The sequence below is a fragment of the Neophocaena asiaeorientalis genome, unplaced genomic scaffold (genome assembly GCF_003031525.2).
Source record: "Neophocaena asiaeorientalis asiaeorientalis breed wild unplaced genomic scaffold, Neophocaena_asiaeorientalis_V1.1 scaffold15, whole genome shotgun sequence".
Lineage (NCBI taxonomy): Eukaryota > Metazoa > Chordata > Mammalia > Artiodactyla > Phocoenidae > Neophocaena > Neophocaena asiaeorientalis.
The window spans coordinates 10,477,067-10,491,670 of record NW_020185328.1 but is presented as its reverse complement, the minus strand read 5'-3'; the positions used below and the strand labels follow the sequence as shown (position 1 = coordinate 10,491,670).

Below are 14,604 nucleotides of genomic sequence, written 5' to 3'. Positions count from 1 at the left end.
CCAGCCGCTCCGCGGCATGTGGGATCCTCCCAGACCGGGGCACGAACCCACGTCCTCTGCATCGGCAGGCGGACTCCCAACCACTGCGCCACCAGGGAAGCCCCCGAATGATATTCTTTACTTAAAAGTTTTAATAGTCCCTAAAGACTCCAGGAAGTAAATAAATTTCAAATAGGGCAGTGACATCGAGTTTATCTTTTAGGATAATCACTGAAATATGATGAGATGAAATATGGCGAATCTTTTTCTTTTTCCAAGGTTTTTAAATTGTCTCTTCATTGAAAACAAGATAGGACAGAGTTCATAGTTGTAAAATAATTCTTTCTTGTACAGGTTAGTCCCTAGAATTCCTTTCCTTTAGTCATCTGCCACATAAAACTGTTGTGCTTGAGGCAAAACTGGTTTAGAAAAAGAAGGGCACAGGATGGTTAGAGACAAAGCATTGGATTTGGAACCAAAAGATCTTTATTCGTATTCCAACTCTGCCAGTCACTAGTTTTCTAGGAACTAGGAAAGTTACTTAATCTCTGAGCCTAAGTTTTCTATAATAAAAGCTAATGATGACAGTAAAAATAATAGAAGAATTTGAAAGTGTCCACTTACTGTTTTTTAATGTCCAGTTAATTTGGGGGTCTATATATTTGCTAGAGAGGTGTGTGTGTGATTGATTATGGACTTTAGATACAAATATAGAACTTGTGTTTATTCTAGCTAAAACAGGAACAGATCCAAATTCAGCAGCTTGGGCTGCTTATTATGCTCACTATTATCAACAACAAGCACAGCCACCGCCTGCAGCTCCTGCCGGTGCACCAACTACAACCCAAACCAATGGACAAGGTAACTATGGTAATTAAAGAATTTATTTTCTATGTGGAAGTGAAAACCTGTGTTTGGAATTATATATAAAGTATATCGGTGTATTACCCCCAAATTTATAGTATTTAGTTAACAGCTTCAGTAAGCAGCCTTTGCTTTTTAAAAACAAGTTACTTTGAAATAACTGCAAACTTTCATAAAAGTTGTAAGATACATTACCAAGAACATCCAGATAATCTAGCTGTTGATGTTTATCTTCCCCCACTTGATCCATTACCCTATCACATGTGTCCATATCCATTATCATTAGTCTTTTTCAGAACCATTAAGACCAGGCTATAGACATAATGCCCCATTACCCTTAAATACTTCTTTCTGTATTTCTCCAAAATTAACCATCACACGGCACTCTTTAATCAACGTTGATACATCTTACTGTCCCCAAGGCACAGCCGTTACTGAGATTTCACCAATTGTTCCAACAGCTTCTCATCAATCAAGGATAATTCTTATCTTTTTCTTTCAAAAGAGTACAGACCTTTTGTGAGATGTTTATGGATCAACCTAGGTCCCTTCAACCTTTTCTTATGAAGATGAGGTCATAGTCAGGGTTCCTGCTTACATTATGGCAAGAATACGTCAGAAATGAATGCTGTTCTCTTAGTGCATTACAGTAGGGGTCGTATAATGTGGACCGGTATTATCCCCAGAGGTGATGACCATGGTCACTCAGTCATGTTGATGTCTGCCAAGATTCTATACCATAAAATCACCATTTTTCTCTTTGAAATTAATACTGTCTATAGAGTTATACTGAGATTATACCACTATGCTGTTCTTTTTTTGGAGGGGGCAGGACAAACAGGATAATTTTATTCTCATTTTTCCTTAAAATAAAGATACAGTAGAAGTTTTACAGTTCAGTTTGATGAGATGTGATTTATAATCTTAACATTTTTTAAAAAACAAATGATAGCAAAAACAAAGAACTAGTACAAATTATAAAACTACTAGAGTAAAGAGAAAAAAAAACTACCTTTCTGATCAAAACATGTACCACAGCTAAACTTCCTTAGAAAACTTCCTAAGATTTCTAAGCTAAACTTTCTTAGGATTCTGTTCCTCATTGAAGGCCTTAGCCTTCATTGATAATAGCTGCCTGATTGAATTACAAATATGATGATAATTTCTCCTTCCGTCATTCATTCTGCATTTATTAGGTGGTATTTTACTATAGAAGAGGTTCCCTTTTTCTTTCTGTTTATTTCTCTATGTCTGTATGGATTCCTGTTTTATTCAGTAAGTTATGTTTTTAACTTAACCAGATTGTCCTAGATTTGGTCAGTCAGGAGTAGCTTTAAGATGGCTCCTGTATCTTTTTGACATGCCTGTCATTCTTTAAGCACTTCCCTACTTTCTTGCACAATAAGGTGCTTATATTGTGCTTTTTGAGCTCCAGCCCTTAAACCAGCCATTTTTCCAATGATCCCTGATTTCTTTTAGTAGATGATGATATTTAGAAACTTAACAGTTGTGTTCATTGCTGCTGAGGTGTTACTGCTACTAGCTCCTTTCAGTGTACAGAGCTAGGAAATGAATTTATGTACATGCATATCTACATACATATAAAAATACATAAATATCCATATGTGTATGTATTTTTAAAACTGTACTCATATCACCTGCAATTCCATTCCAGGGTTTCAGAGTTCTTTCTAGCTTTTCCCACTTTCCATGTTTATAAATGGTGAAAGACCTGGTATCATCAGTGTGTTTTATTTGACCAGTGAATTTACTTACATGCTCAATGTAACTACTCTTCTAAATAAATAGACCATCTTCTCTGTACACTATCTCTGTACTCCCAGTCCTGTGTCTTTGGCACCAGCAAGGATGCCACTATCACACAGCACTTCTTTCCTACCCTCATTTTCCATGACAGGCTACTCCCAACTCCTCTACACAAAAAACAGAAGGAAAGGGCCAAAATTGCTTTTTAAAAACCTTAATCATAATTTTTTATGTTTTTCTTAAATAAGGAGATCAACAGAATCCAGCTCCAGCTGGACAGGTTGATTATACCAAGGCTTGGGAAGAGTACTACAAGAAAATGGGTATGTTCTATATTTCTTTTTTAATACATTTTATTAAACTGAAACGTTAAGTAAATATCACACTAAAAGGTTGAAGATTTTGATAAAAAGCATGTTTGTTCCATGTTTTTATTACCTTGGACTTCTTTCATCCAATAACTTTTAAAATCTTGAGGTATAGAACTATTGAACAAGAATGCATTCCAAAATCACTGAACTTTCAGACGTATCATGGTCCTTACAATAATAATTGTTAAATTTGTGGTTAAGAAATCTTTTTATTTCTAAGTGCATTTGTCAGCCATTTACTAATTGAAGCTAAAGGTTTCCCCACTGGCACATAGGACATTGAATATTACCTATACTTTTGTCAAAGATAAGTTACATGTCAGTAACCTAAATGACACCGGTTAAATTATAGAGCACCAAGCAAAAATTGGTTGCATGTGATATTATTTGTGCTGCAAAATAACAGATAAGAAGTAACCTACAGGGCTTCCCTGGTGGCGCAGTGGTTGAGAGTCCGCCTGCCGATGCAGGGGACACGGGTTTGTGCCCCGATCCGGGAAGATCCCACATGCCGCGGAGCTGCTGGGCACGTGAGCCATGGCCGCTGAGCCTGCGCGTCCAGAGCCTGTGCTCCGCAACGGGAGAGGCCACAACAGTGAGAGGCCCGCGTACCGCAAAAAAAAAAAAAAGAAGTAACCTACAGTGACAGAGGAAGTTAATTACTTAAATAACATTTGCATTATGAGAAAGGAAAAACAGTCACCTAGAAGGACTGTTTTCATTCAATAAATGTAGAGCATATACTATATGCCAAGCATAGGAATAGATACTGAGAATGTGACTGTGGGCATAACACTTAGGAGCCCTGCCCTTCTGGTTATTATATTCTAATGGAGGGTACAGTTGTCAGTCAAGTACTTTGCAAATATATTATTGCAAACTGCTGTGAATGAAAACTGTACAGTGGTCCCCCACTTTTACATGGGGGATATGTTCCAAGTCCCCTCCCCACCATGGGTGCCTGAAAGTGTGGATAGTACTGAACCTTATTTGTACTGTGCTTTTTACCTATATGTACATAACTATGATAAAGTTTATGAGTTAGGTACAGTAAGAGAGTAACAACATTAATAGAACAGTTATAACAGTATATTGAATGAAAGTTACATGAATGTGATCTCTCTCTCAAAATACCTTGTACAAATTTAATGCCTTTTCCATCTTAATTAAGCAGCTAATCACGTACCGTTGCTGTAACCTGCATATTGAGGTGGGACAGCAAAACTTGAATGAATTTCTTTTTCCTCTTCCACAATTTCACAGAAGATTTGTTCTTACATAGATCTTAGCGACCTCAGTCAGCATACGATTTTTTTCTTTCCTTATTAAATGGAGAACTTTTAACCTTTTCATTTAAAGGAAAAGGCTTCTCTTTGTCATATCCAAATTGCCAGCATCACTATTCTTGGACTTCAGGGCCATTATTAAGTAAAATAAGGGTTACTTGGACACATAAGCACTGCAGTACCAGGACAGTCAATCTTTTAAGCAAGATGGCTGCTGAGTGACTGACTGGTGGGATATGCTAGACAAAGGGACAGTATGAGATTTCATCATGCTCCTCAGGATGGTGCGTAATCTAAAACTTATGAATTGTTCATTTAATATTTTCAGGCTACGGTTGACCACAGGTCACTTCACTGCAGAAAGCAAAACCGTGGATGGGCTTCTTTCTGTTCACTGACACTTAGATGTGCATATTGGAAAACAGGTTACACAACTACAAAGTGGTGGAACCAGACTTTGAACTCTTAAGAGAGTCTAAGTCCCAAGCCTGTCTCCTGAATTTGCATTTTTCAGGAACCATTTCAAACCTGATGTTATACTTCCAGACAGACCAGGTTTTTTTCAGATGCTTATTCTCAGTCATTCAAAATTAACACACTTACACCATTGCCACTTGTCACAAACAGAAGCTAATAAGATAAACTTGCTCATTCTTCACTGATACAGAAAGTATCTGTAGGTGATAGTTTTGTCATAAGGTACAGTCTACTTGTGATTCTCAACGTAAATTTCAGTGTTCTTTGCCATAACACCATGTTTGAAGATCCTCCTAACCCCCACCTTCTTTTCACTTGAATGTTTTTCTGTAGCAGCACAATGATAAGCTATTAATTTTATGAGCTAAGTGAACTGGTTGAGTGATTCCCCCTTACATGTAAATCTTAAATAATGTTAGGTTGTCAGGTCTTTAATGATAGCTACAAGGTCCACATATTTTTCCTGTATAAGTCTTTTTTTGTTTTTTGTTTTGTAAAGGATTGATTGCTTAACTACTTTGATTTCTTCTAGGTGCATTGCTTGTCCTTAAGATCTTTTTAGGATAACTACAAATAAGAAACCTTAAAGCATCAAACTAATCAGTTCAATCTTTTGATGTTTTTAAATGGAAGGGAAAGAAAGGGGTAATAAAATATCAGGGAGAGAGAAAGATCTTTATCTCTAAGTCAAACTCCCTTATTTGGAAAGGTGGAGTTTTACTCTTCCAAGTGGCATAGGTAGGATTCCCTAGGACTCTGGATGTCCTGATTTCTTTTTTTTTTTTCTTTTTTGTGTATCTGTTACAGTTTTTGGGTTTGCTGTTCCCATGAGGTTTGTTGTTTTCCCCCCCCCACACACGCACTATAATTTTTACAAGAGATAAATAAACTGACACCAAGCATTGTAAATGGATGATCACAACAAAAGCAACAATGATTACAATTATCAAACACGAAACACACTCATACTATGTCATAATACTGACATTCAGTCCAGTAAGGAAGTCCTGATTTCTAATCCAGTGCCCTCGTCACCAAACGAGGGAGACTGTCTCAGCTTTTGAAGCCATTTCAGCTTTTTCTGTTAAGAACAGAAAATCCCCACTAATACTGTAGATTTGTCAGCTTGCTTATTAGTAAAAGTCTGTTGAGGGCTTCCCTGGTGACGCAGTGGTTGAGAGTCCGCTGCCGATGCAGGGGACACGGGTTCGTGCCCCGGTCCAGGAAAATCCCACATGCTGTGGAGTGACTGGGCCTGTGAGCCATGGCCGCTGAGCCTGCGCGTCTGGAGCCTGTGCTCCACAACGGGAGAGGCCACAACAGTGAGAGGCCCGCTTACTGCAAAAAATTAAAGTCTGTTGAAACAGATGAGTTTTTTTAATTAGTTTTGTTTTCTGAAACAATTGTAAATTCCCTAGATTAGCATGAAGAGAACTTAAGAGAGAAATTCTTAAAGATGAGATTCTGGAGGGTTAAAGACGGAAACTTTAAGGAATTCATATCGCTGTCCTGTATGGAATGACAGCAGTCTAGATGTGGGTGCTTTTGAAGCTAGCATGAAGGGAACTTTTGTAAAAAAGTAAACACCCTAAAGAGAAATAGGGTTTCAGAATAGAGACAGGCAGTTTCTATTTGGAGGAAAGTAAATGAAGGCATTTTGGGATAAGTTTGACTTGAGGCGGAGTCCCTTTTAATGTTAAGCACTGATATGGTGGACTCTGAACCCTTAGCATATGGTACCTAGCCTAAAAGCCAGGTGTGAGTGGTTGTGGGAAAGATGCAGGTGTATGGAGAAATAACTGAGGGTGAAATCAAGCAAGACTGTCGCTTGGGCTGTAATCGAATGTTACATATGAACTCTAGGACAAGTTTTATCTCTTGAATGAAATGAAATTAAGACTTTATACATTGTAAAGTTACATGTAAATGTTAAGTATTGTTCTACTAAATTATCTCATATCAAAACAGTTTTTGAAACTGAGGAGAAGAATAAAGGGAACAAGTTAAGGACATGACTTTCCAAAGGGCAAGAGGCTAGGGGAAGAGCCAAAACATAAATAGATTAGATAGGAACAGTTCTTTTCCTGCTTTCACCTGGGCAAAAAGAATGACATTTGCCCTTCACATAGGAGTGGAATGAGTTTTTCTGTGGACGCTTTCAAGGTTGGAATGTCAAATGTTGATGACTTACTTAACCAAATGTTTATTTTTCTTCGAGTCTAACATGTGTACTTTTAGCTTTCCACAGGGATATTTGAGTTTGGGATGGGGGGTGTTTTTCAGGGAACATTTGAGTTTGATGAATTTTCTTAATATGTCTCCCTGATATTGTTATTTTTTTGCCTCTAAAATATGAGTATCTCTTAACAATGAGGTTTTTAGTTCTATTTGTAAACCTGAAGTGGAAATTGTTGCTGTCTTAAATAAGTTTGGCCTCAAGTCAGCAAGTTTTCAAGTGTGCAGTTTGTAAGAAAATGTTGTATATGGTTTTATTACTATTGGTACCAAGATATTTGGCAGTTGTCTAAATACTGAAACTGGTTTTAGATTTACTTGAATTGTGTCTCCTCATAAGATCAAAATGTTAGACTCACTTCCTGTTTGAAAAGAGTATGGAAAACAAAAGTGTGAGAATTTTGTTTACAGTATATGGGATTTCTCTGTGCTGTTGCCCATATAAGTAGGGGGGAGTTTCTTGCATTTTTTAAGTTAGTCATAAATCTTAAATTTTTATTTACTCAGTTGCTTTTATTCTTTGGCCAATTTTGTGATGGTGAATAGACCACTTTCTAAAATTATAAAGTTGCCTTGTTGGCAACATCTAACAAACAAAAACAGCTTTCTGCCAGTATTTTTTGTCTAGCTGTAATAATTTTATAAAGTCAGATAAAGTACAAACTAAATAAATTTTTTTTCAAATAAAGGAGTTAAATAGGGAAACTCAGGTTCTCTTTGTCTCCAACTTTTGGTTTCAAATTTTTTTATACCTTCAGAAAATTGGAAAAATAGTACAGCGAACACCCATGTTTATATTTCCTATCCAGATTGACCATTTTCAAAAAGTTTGCAACGTGTACTTTGTATGTATACTTTTTTTGGTGCCTGAGCCATTTCAAAGTAAGTTGCCAACTGTTGCTCTAAATCAACATATTTAAGTTTCCCTGGTTGTCAGAAAAAGTGTCTTTTGTAGCTATTTGTGTGTTGGGGGGGAACTTGTTTTTATTTTTTTTTTAAATCCAGAGACCATTCAAGGTTCATGCATCGCATTTGAGTATGTCTCTTTAGTCTCTTAATTCCAGAAGGTCACCTAGAAGAACGTGCTTGTGCAAGCTGTTGAGCTTTGTGTTTCATTGATTTTGCTTCTTAGAACCTCTTCAGTAGTGATTATTCTTTATGTCCTTCATCAAGTTATTTTTAATAAAATTGTGTTGTAATTTGGACACAGCATATTAAAACTTTAAATGTCATATTAAAAGATATCTTGAAGATTAGTGTTTATACATGTAGTTTATAGGTTACTTACCAGGAAACAAAAATGTTGGCCAGATCTTAAAATAATGAAGTCTTTAAATAATAGCTTTTAAGTGGGTTTTTTTCCTCAAAAAAGTTTTTTCTTTTTCTCCATTGAAGATTTACATTTTATTTAAAAGTTGTAGTGTAACAAATCCAAATGGATAAGAAAACAAAAGAAAAAAAATAGCGGGCCATCCATTCCTCCCAGCATCACCACTGGGGAACCGTGGACTGCTGTTCCAGACTGAATTTAGAGCATTAATTCTGTAATTGAATCGAGATAATGCCTAAATGTTTACCTATCTTAGTTAAAACTATGTGGATGGCTTTGTTTTTTATTAATAGTGATGCTCTAGAACTAAAAGTTACGATTAGTATAAGGCAAAAAGAAAATAAAAGAGCATTTAGATTTTTTTTTTAATTACAGAGTAGTTTTCTGACACTAATGAATATTTAAAATAAAACAGGAGCAATTCTGACCCTCTGTGCTTTTGTTTTTATAACCTGTACTTACAGTGGATATAATTTTGTATTAAAATTTAGGGGGTTTTTTTTAGGTCAACAAGGGCAGACACAAGATTATTCAAAGGCTTGGGAGGAATATTACAAGAAGCAAGGTATTGTTTTTATTAGAACTGAGATTCTTTGGGGCTTTTAGTTGTGGTTACAGCAAAAAAGTTGTTTTGTTTTCTCAAAGGTCAAGCAGTTCCTGCCCCTACTGGTGCTCCACCAGGTGGTCAGCCAGATTATAGTGCAGCCTGGGCTGAGTACTATAGACAACAAGCAGCCTACTACGCCCAGACAAGTCCCCAGGGAATGCCACAGCATCCTCCAGCACCTCAGGTATAATAAATTTGCTAATGTGTTGATTTCAACTCCAGTCCTGTTTTCTGCATGTTTACTGTTGTCTGGGATTATGTTTGCCTTTTAAATTTTTATCAGGCAAAGTATAACTAAATGAAGTACTGTGGTATATTGTTTGGGTTTTTTTGTTTGTTTGTTTGTTTTTTACAATGCTTTCTGGCATCTGAGTGCTAGATATCTCTATAATGCCTTTGATTTTAAAAATAAATTTTTTTCCCCCAGGGATTTGCAAATCATGCAAGAAGCCACCACCATTTATATTAACCAGTTTTTCTTTCTTAAAGGATTCACTCCTGAGTTAGCTCCATTTAAAGGATTTTCTTTAACTTTTTGTGTATTTCTTATGTATCTCTTCTGCACAGGGCCAATAATAAGAAGTGGACAATACAGTATTTGCTTCATTGTGTGGGGGAAAAAAACCTTTGTTAAATATATGGATGCAGACGGCTTGATGAAGATCTTAATTTTGTTTTTGGTTTAAAATAGTGTTTTTTCTTTCTTTCTTTCTTTCTTTTTTTTCTTTTTTTTTTTTTGAAAATGTACAAAATATCTATCACTACTGATAGGAGGTTAATATTTCTGTGTAGAAATGAAAATTGGTTTGTTTTTAGTATTTAGTGTAGATGTACACATTCCAGCAAATGTATTTGCAACTATTATGTGGTCAATGCTTTGTGATATAAATGTACTTTTTTCAATGTATACTTTCACTTTTAAAATGCCTGTTTTGTGCTTTACAATAAATGATATGAAACCTCCTGTGTCGGTAAGTTGGATATGTGGGTATTTAAAGGATTCATAATTTCTTAGCAATGATAAATTAAGATACATATACACAAATATATAAGCTTTCCCCATGAAATATTAATTTGAGTTTTTAAACACTGGCATGTTTTTTTCCCCCTTGCAGTATAGTAGTAGATTGGAGGATCTTTTCCATTTATTGTATTTGGCTGTTTCAGCACAAGTAATCCTGATATCTTCATTTTTTTCCCCTTCTGTTTGATTAAAAACTGCATGTGTGTACAGTGATCTTTTGGCATACTTCCATTGCATTAACAGTGAAATTTCCTTTTATACATGACCACTGTTTCAGACCTGTACTGCTGCTATAACAGTTAACCTTTCTGTTTTTAATTTGATAATTACTTGATTTCCAAGACTGTTTCAGTTTTCGGATAGTGAATATGAGTAGTCTATAAGAACAGTTTTTTCATGTAAAGCAGCTCTTGCAAATGTATACGATATTAGAGTGTTTCTTTCTAAATTTAGGGTAGAAAAAGTAGTAGTGTGCAAAAAGTATAGCTACAGTGCATCTGCCATTGAAACATTATTGGGGTATGAAAATGTTCAAGCTTTTTTTTTCTTTTTTTTCTTTTTGCAGTATAGATAAGCTTTGTTTTGTAAATGCACAAGTCCAATCATTGAATCAACTTAATTTTTTTATGTACTTAAAATCATTTTATTACTCTATAACACTCATGCTGAAGTTCTGATATTTTGTTGAAATCCATTGTTTTACTCTTTGCATATTTGTTGGCTCTTTGCATATTAATATATTAGACTACATGCAAATACAGTCTGTCTTGCCATTGTCTGTTGAAGTGCAGGTTTGATCCAGCCAGTATAGAACTAGCTCTGTAGGGGTGAGGAGGACTGTGCTGTGTATCATCCTTGATTGTGTTCCTTCAAGGAGCATTGCACTGTAAGTACATCAGAATGACAAATTGATGAACTGCAACAGTATCTTTTTGTCAATGTTCCACATAATGCAAATGCCATACTTTGTGTGAATATTATGTTGGAATACAGTGCCTATATCTTGGAAAACCATAACTGCTTCTTAATTTAACATAGAATAATTCATAGGTCTGTATTTTTTTTTTAAAGTGAGCTTAATGGGTAAGTATTTTTGATATGCTTTAGCTATAGCTAAAGAAAACTGATCATTAACAAAGTTGAATAGTATTACTCATTGGTGCTCCTAAAATATATTGTTTTTCAGTGTAAAACATGCATATCTTATATATTAATATGAAAGACTTGAAATGTATCAGACAGAGTGGTTTTCAGTTTGCAAATATTAAGCAATGTAGTGGTTTTAACACCCTTTCCTATATATATATACTAGTTCTTTCATTGGTGGGGGAGCACCATTTGCTGTTCTGAATATACTATAAAGAAAGATGTGCAAGGACATAAATGTTGAGATTACTTATAGGGTAGAAAATAGCAGTACAGTTCATTGTAGATGTTTTGAAATGTTGTTTGACTGTTTTATAGAACCTAGAGTGACTTCCCTTACCCTTATTTAGATATGGATATGTAGTTCTAGCTTCAAGTTTAATAGTTAAGGAGTTATCTGTTATCTTTAAGAGTAGGGTATTGATGTGAACAGTTTCAGTATTTTGCATGATACTGTTTTATAGATGAACTTTTAGGAAAGTGGTACATTAAATAATTAAACTGAAGAGATAGTTCAGTTGGATTCAATATCATAACTCACAAATTGGAGGCTGTTGATTTTGATTCATTTAAGGTTTAAAATCTTTATTAATTGCAAACAGTGCAATTATTTATACTTCACAGTGCCTTCCCAGACCTTCCACCTTAGGTTCTGCTGCAAAAAGCAACAGGTAAGCACAACCTAAGGACATATATAAATAAATATTTCAGTACATTAATGTTGTCCCTGTGAGGTTTTTGTGGTTGTGTATTCAAAAGCAATCTGCTACTGCTTCCCCAAAGTGTATTTTGTTATTTATGCTACCATTTCAGTGGAAAGTCTTTAAGTTGTTCAAACAACTGTTTACATTTCTGGGTAATGTTTTTTATTTTAATTTTTAAAATTAAAACGGGAAAAAATGATGAGTAGATTGCTGCTGTAATTAAACTACATCCGAACTTTTCCCAAATATAGAAGAATTGTTAAAATTTTAAAAAGGACAGTTACATAGTTTTCAGGATTTAGGAAATCATTTGGTCAGACACTTCAACAGCCTTCACAATCTGTTTATGATTGACAAGACATTTTCTTTGCCCTCCAAAGCTATGGAGTCTTTATTTTTTTTCTTATTCTTGAACTGTAGTAACTCAGTAAGGACATTATGGGTCAAGAATTTCATTATGACTTTTTTTTAGACAATTCAGTTTTCATAACTTTTTTATATACACTGAAAAAGGAAAAAAATTCTAAGAAATACTGGCAGTATGTTTTGGTAAAGGCATGTGCATCAGTGAAATGTTAACTGTATAGCAAATAACCTTTCATAATCTGTATAGCAACCAATATTTTTCTGGTTTATAATTCTTTAATAACTGACGCTGCATTTTATTTTTTGCCAGTTTAAAATGTTTGTGTGTTCTTATAGATGATTTTAACTGGTACATATTTTGAGTTAAGATGAATGTATTAAAGCAGCATCATATCAGTTTTGTTTATTCGATTTCTAAAATGTGCTGATCCTTTTAAAACTCCTGCTTATCTTTGCAACAAAGAAAAATATTCAAAAATACTGCCTTCATTTTCACACACAGTGCTGAAGATGCTGCAAGCACCAAATCATAGCTCATAAAATCAGGTCCTGAGATAGTTACCCATAAGAGGAATCCTTTGAGTGTATGCCATTGGTGAGCCGATGAGCATGGACCATAGAAGGGCTCAATGTAGAAGGTAAAATTGGCAAATCATAATTGAGAAAAATGAAATGTTTTCCCATACATAATATATGGTATAGGGTGTAATGTACCTGCTTTGATCACTTTTCATTTTAAAGTGCTATTCACTTGATCTTAAATGTTCCATGAACTGTTAAATTTTGAAAGTTATGTAGTTATTGCACCACATTTATGTGTGTGTATGTGTGTTTTAATAGTCAATGATAGGTATGTTAAGATTGATATTAAGGAGCTCTTTGAACCTTAAGAGCCTGTCAAGTTTTGGTTAGTTGTAGTTTGCATTTTTATAAAACAAAATACATATGAATGCTAATAGATATTGGGGCATTGTTTCTATCTCATGAGAATTTTTTTTATTCATTATCATAAGCCTTCACTGATACTGCAAGCATTTTTTAAATGGCGCTAATCTTAACCTTGAAATAAATGGAAAGCAGAAAAGGTGAGCCAGTTGATTTGAATGCAATGGATGTTAGGAGTGGTAGAAAGAATGTTTAGCTTGAAATTGATTTATTTTATTTAGCACTTAAACTTGACAATGTGTTTTTGTTTTTAAGATTTCTTAGTGTGGTAGTACTTAGAATTCTTATGGTTTGATGTTTCTTTTAGAAATGGGAAGTATACTTTCATTTTTAATTAATGAAAATGGTTTTAATACTAAAACTAGTGGTTTAATACTAGTTGTTTATGAGCATTGTAAAATACATCCTTAGACAGATACCTTAGTAGTTAATTACAGGAGTGGGTTTGGATAGGAGTGAACAGAGTACCTTAAGAGGGAAATAGAAATGTATTCAAAGTGATAACATTTGTTTGAATACTCTGCCAGGAGAACCACTTCTGCCTGCAAAGTTATGTTGTCTAGAATAAGGTTGTAGAAATTACTAATTAATGAAGATGTCTTTATTTTCTGAAAATTCTGCCTCACTTTAAAATGTATTTTAACAATACCTAGTTAAAGATAATTCTGACTCTGAAAATAACCTTATTTTTTGTTTAGTCACTTGAGTTTTCTTGCCACAGTAAACTTTTGAGGGATTTTTTTAAATTGGTGCTTGTAAGAAAGCAAATAAGTCCCAGGATTTTATTTTCTTCAGTGATACCCCTATAGAAACTCTTAAATGTATTTGCACATATATATATATTTTTTCTTATGCATGCTCAATGCATTTTCGTCCTGAGAAAAGTGTTCTCTACAGAAACTACCCGTGTAAAAAGAAGATTGGCTTAAAATGGCTACTGTGATGGGAACAGTGTCTTAGGGAGATGCAGCTTGGACTTGAGGTAAATTGAATACTTTACAAACTGTGGTTTAGAGTTTGCTTTAATACCATTGTATGTAAAAGGGTACATGATTGCTGTAATTTTGTATTGATTATGGTTTCCTCAATAAAAAAATAAATGTACATTGGTGAATATTATAAGGGAATGTTCGTCTCTTTTCTAAAATACTGAAAGACTTTTTTTTAAGTACAGAAGTGACTTTATTATGGGTTTACATTGTAAAATAAAATTGTCTTCCAGACAATTAAAATATAAAACAACTTGATTAGTACATGGTTGCTAATTATTTACAAACTCACTTTAAAAACTCAAAATTGAAGATTGTGCCATTTTTCCCTAAATCTAATTCTAGATCTTGAAATCTTTGATTATGTTGAAATTGTTTTCTCCTGCATGAACTGTTAATACAAAGTTTTCTCATTAAAATATAATTTGTTCAGGCAAGGTCACAACATAAATTTGCTTTTAGAAGCTTGAATATATATCACACACATTTGAAAAGTACGTTTGATATTCTCAAC

At 34.5% G+C, this 14,604-nt stretch overlaps 1 protein-coding gene across 12 annotated transcripts in view; it reads left to right on the top strand.

Annotated features, from left to right (window-relative positions):
- The window catches only part of FUBP1 (far upstream element binding protein 1), a 34,497-nt gene extending 20,282 nt beyond the window's left edge, over nt 1-14,215 (top strand). For 4 of the 12 annotated variants that reach the window (XM_024734535.1, XM_024734534.1, XM_024734539.1 and 1 more), the window contains 5 exons: nt 712-849; nt 2,859-2,933; nt 8,815-8,874; nt 8,955-9,100; nt 9,484-14,215. In XM_024734535.1, the coding sequence (XP_024590303.1) occupies nt 712-849; nt 2,859-2,933; nt 8,815-8,874; nt 8,955-9,100; nt 9,484-9,492 (428 nt within the window). In that variant the 3' untranslated portion in view covers nt 9,493-14,215. The remainder of the gene's footprint in view (nt 1-711; nt 850-2,858; nt 2,934-8,814; nt 8,875-8,954; nt 9,101-9,483) is intronic. The other 8 variants (XM_024734544.1, XM_024734543.1, XM_024734540.1 and 5 more) reach the window with 5 other exon arrangements.
- Nucleotides 14,216-14,604: the final 389 nt, after the last annotated feature.